This window comes from Oryzias melastigma, linkage group LG15, assembly GCF_002922805.2.
Source record: "Oryzias melastigma strain HK-1 linkage group LG15, ASM292280v2, whole genome shotgun sequence".
Taxonomy (NCBI): Eukaryota; Metazoa; Chordata; class Actinopteri; order Beloniformes; family Adrianichthyidae; genus Oryzias; species Oryzias melastigma.
Genome location: NC_050526.1, coordinates 5,076,754 through 5,081,753, shown reverse-complemented (window position 1 = coordinate 5,081,753; position 5,000 = coordinate 5,076,754). Strand labels below are relative to the sequence as shown.

The 5,000-nt window shown below is 37.2% G+C and overlaps 1 protein-coding gene across 1 annotated transcript in view; it reads right to left on the bottom strand.

Moving 5' to 3' along the window:
- The window catches only part of LOC112162178 (formin-2), a gene marked incomplete at its 5' end in the record, with an annotated part of 58,798 nt that overhangs the window by 7,356 nt on the left and 46,442 nt on the right, over window positions 1-5,000 (bottom strand). The window contains 1 exon segment of the mRNA XM_024297886.1: window positions 3,689-3,781. Coding sequence (XP_024153654.1) covers window positions 3,689-3,781 — 93 coding nt within the window.

Genomic DNA, 5,000 nt, shown 5'->3' with positions numbered 1-5,000 from the left:
TTCTCTCAGGCTAGTCACATTGACTCCATCAAAGACCTGCATGCATGAGAATTTGTGAAGCGAGCGGAGAAAATCGAGCTAGACCAAACAACCGAGTTCCAACAAGTCCACTCCCACTGTTATTTTGCGGTTAGTTTCATGGTCAGAAAATAAACAAAAGCGGTTTGCACCGTGGAGCCAGTAACGGTTTAACCTCAGGCTCTTTAGAAATTACAGAAATAACAAAAATAAGACGTTTGGCTGTTGTTCTTTTTTTTTTTTCTTTCACCGCTACAGCAGAGGAACCCCAAGAATCTGGTCTGGAGTCGTAGAGCCGCGCTGCTGTGCTTACATTCTGCTCTCATTTGCATCAAAGAGAGATTTCCCATATTTCTCTCAAACGCACAGAGGTGGAGAAGAAAGGAGTCGGGATGGAGGTGGAAACGAGAGAGTTTCCTTTCATCTGCAAACATCCTTTCAAATGGACAGTAATCATCACTGCTGAAGAACATGTGCTACGTATTAGAACCTTATTTGAATACAAAAGCAGCTGGGGAGAAAGTCTGCGAGCGCAGTCCTTCAGAAAGATTGGTCACAGCGTGCATGCATGGCCAGAGTCTGTGCTCCATAAAGAATGACAATTGCCTTGTTATGTTTAAACAAACATTAAACCTGAGGTCTCCAACATTTGATGTGAACCACAAAATCCCAATGTTGTTGTACATGTCAGATTTGAAAGATAAAAAGTCTGACTGCTTGACATCTTGTAGACATGACACATAAACACCATTAGGACGTCTGAGGGTTTTCACGTGATGTTTGGACAAATGATGCACAAGGATTCTAGGTCTTTGCAGCTTTTTCCAAAAATAGCCACATGCACCAAGATCTCCAAATTTCCTCCCACTAATGAGTTTTAAAAATATTAGCTGATGCGAAGAAAGCCAAAAAAAAATGAGATGTAGCTAGAGTTTCAGGAGTGCAGCCAATCGTTCTAGAATTGGAGAACAATTGAGCTTCAAAATGATGAAAAATAAATATTCAATTGTGATTTTCTGCAACATATTTATCAATGATGGGAATTTAACTGAATTTAACTAAAACCAGCTTACACATCAACTACTACATTATTTAATGATTACAAAACTTGGTTTAATCCTGTTACTAATTTTTGCAGGTTGCAAATCTGTTCTGATATTAGCTTTTTGTCAGGAGTTGAAGATAGTTCCTTAGATGTTACTGAAAAATAAATAAAAATGTCTTGCTTTGATTGTGTGCGCGACAGGGTTACATAGAAGAAAGACATATTCAATCGAGCCCAACTATGTTGTAAAAATATAACAATCCGTGCATGTTTTGCGGCACTTTCATGAATACTGGGGTTAAAAAAAAACAAATTATACAACTTTAAATCTATACATTTATGAAAAAAAAGTTGTTCATTTGTGACTGAAAAAGTCATAGATCCATTTTATGACTTTCTTCCTTGTAAACTTACGGGTTTTGAAGTAATAAATTTATGATTTTTTTTCTTGTGAATTTACAAGATGTAAAGTCATAAATTTACTACCGTAAATCTTGTAATATTAGCTTTTTTTGGTGGCCGTAGTATTCTGCCATACTTAGATAATAATTAGCCTATTATTGGAAATATATATATATATTTTTTTAACCGAAAGGTCCCAAAATAACAAAAGACACCAGAGAAACTATATATATAGATATAGATATATGTATACATACTTTTAAATTTCATTTTACCTGTCTTGTTATTTTATATAGTACTACAGACTTATTTTGTATCTTCCTGGTGGAGGAAGGGAGCAGACTATTTCCTGGTGGAGGAAGGGAGCAGACTATTTCCTGGTGGAGAAAAGGAGCAGACTATTTCCTGGTGGAGAAAAGGAGCAGACTGTTTCCTGGTGGAGGTAGCGAGCAGACTATTTCCTGGTGGAGAAAGGGACCAGATGTTTCCTGGTGGAGAAAAGGACCAGACTATTTCCTGGTGGAGAATAGGAGCAGACTATTTCCTGGTGGAGGAAGGGACCAGATTGTTTCCTGGTGGAGAAAAGGAGCAGACTATTTCTTTGTGGAGAAAGGGAGCAGACTATTTCCTGGTGGAGAAAAGGAGCAGACTTTTTCCTGGTGGAGTAAAGGAGCAGACTATTTCCTGGTGGAGGAAGGGAGCAGACTATTTCCTGGTGGAGGTAGGGAGCAGATTGTTTCCTGGTGGAGAAAAGGAACAGACTATTTCCTGGTGGAGAAAGGGACCAGATTGTTTCCTGGTGGAGAAAAGGAACAGACTATTTCTTGGTTGAGAAAGGGAACAGACTAATTCCTGGACGAAAAAGCGAGCGACGAATTAGAAGAAATAGTTTGAACGTGGATTATTGAGAAAAGGCTTGTGTGAAAAAGATTATTGATACGGAGATTGATGAAGCTTCAAAGAGAAAATAAACTTTTACAGCCAGTGCTAATCAGAAAAATGTTCTCATCATTACAATAAATCCTGAAATGTTTAATTAGTGTTGTCTTTTTTTGACAGATTTTCACCACAAAGTGAACGCATTGGGCATCAACATTCTCTCTGTGCCGAATTTGGTAGTTAAAAGGCTACACTGTATGTTCATCAATAAAACAATAAAAATGTGTGGTTTTTTCGTGGGTGACACGCTGAGGAGGTCGGCTCTAGATTGACGTCATGAAACCCCCTCAAGCAGCGAAAGGCGGAGCTTCATAGATCAAGTCGTTTTATTTCCAGGTATGAAAAGAGTTTGTAAAAATAAACAATTTTTCTTTAGTGTTCCAAAGGTAATAAATGATCATATATATGGATATAGTTTACTCTGAAAGACTAAAGAAAATCATGGTATAAAATTTTGGAGACGGTAAAGCAAAACTCTGTAAAATGTGGACTCTTGTCTTCTTTTGCAATATGGACTTTGCTTCCAAAATCTCAATTTACAGCCTAAAATCTATGAGTGAAATGGATAACAAATGTCTCAAAGATAGTTTTAGATAAAGTTTATGACAAAGCTGTGCAGACAAAGGTCATAAAATGCATCTAGTCTATAAAAAAGGGGATACAAATAGAGTTTTTCTTTCTAATTTGTGGACAAAAATTTCCCTAAATTTTGTATTTCCCAACTGATGATAAGAAAAGGAAGCAAAATGAACTTAAACAGATTATCATTGTTAATTATAGTCAGTTCTAGGTGATACTGCAAAAGTAACACCGGCTCAATTATTATTTGTCATCATTTTTGAATGTACAACAACAACAAAATGCTGAGGAACAGCACAAATTAATGCTAAAAAAAAAGAATTTGTAAAAAAAAAGAATTCCAGCAATACAAGTAATAAAGATATCCATGTTTATATGTGCAATAATATTTTAAGTCATGAGGCCCAGTCTCTGTAAAACGCTGATATGCAAGACACAAATGGTTCATTTTTAGAGGATTATGTTAAACCTCAGATTTGGTGAGCATTGAAAGGAGAATTAGAGAGACATATGGGATTGAAAATACAACAGAACATGTGTAACTATCTTTGTTCACAATGATGAAATGAAAAGAAATCATGAAAACTTGGATTTCTACACACTAATACACTCTTCTGGAGTTTGCTGACAAGAAAATAACACAGAAAACCCAAAACTTTACAAGATTTTGACTTAAGTGATATTAGAACGAAAAAATAGGCTAACCTTGACTGAGAAACTCGTCCATCTTGTCCTTGAATGGATGCAGGTTCTCCTCGGAGGACAGCTTGCAAACTTTCTCAGTTTCAGCCGAACAAGCTACAATAAAAACAACACAATAAAAGACGTTAAGTGAACAAGAGTTAAGCAAATATTCCACCAGATCTTGCTGCTCCATTTCTGCTGAATAAGTGTCTCCAAAAAAGTAATAACCCTTCCTGGAGCAAGGTAGGTCTTGTGGTCTAACCATGCAGAATCAATCTGCCGGCTTAACAGATCCACAAACTAGGGTGGTTGAGAGGCCACAAGACGCTTACCAGAACCGAAAGGTCAGGAGTGGGCAAGTGGTGATTCATTGACCATATGGGGCCTCAACCCCATTATTTGCTAATGTCCTTTAGGCCAGCCAAGGCCATTTCCACGTCGCTTTCCAATCAGAACCCCCTACGGGGGCCGACGTCACGGCCGGCGTCTGTTGGAGCACTCAGCTGACTGGTAATAAAGAGGTCTGCCAGTATAACACGCTGATTTATTAATGTATGGCTCACAAGGGCCGCTGCCACACGGGTTGAACGCCAGTTACCTTCGGAGCGACCCCCGTCTTTACAAATTGCAAGTAATGAACAGCTTAAGGATTCATTTTGGCGGCAGAAAAACATTTAGCAACATGGATTTTATTGGTCTCGCAGCAGAGATGCAGAAAGCCTGATGGAGAACAGACCATGTTTGGGGAATAGCTGATCAGGCGGCCATTAAACAAGTTCGTGTCTGCAGAGACGTCTGCACAAACTTTCTACTTTAACTTATTTTTAGTCCTGCCTTTCAAGCATGAAGCTTAATCATGTTTTGTTGAAACTTTTATTCTGTATATATAAAAAAACTTTTCCTTATATTTCTTTTTTTTGACAATAGTACAAAAAGCAAAGGACTTTATTTGCGGCAAGATTGACCTCCAAATGAAAATACTTTCCTCAGATTAACAAGCACTAGACAAACATTTTATAAGGTTTATACATATTTATCAGGGATTTCACAAAAACAGGGATAACCACTAAATCCTACTATAGCAGGATTGTTTTTTTTCAGATTCTTAAAAAATAAATATATTCTTCCTATTACATGTCTCGTTAAATTTTAATTGTTAATCAATTTTAGGTTCAGAAATGTATACATACCGGTATGTACGTGTAGAATACTTAAAAACATGAACCTCATGAAACACCATCGATGCAAATATGCATCTTCTGCTCCAAAATGATCCTATCTACACTAAAGCAATAACATGATTTTTTTCCCTTATTTTTCATACCTGGACATA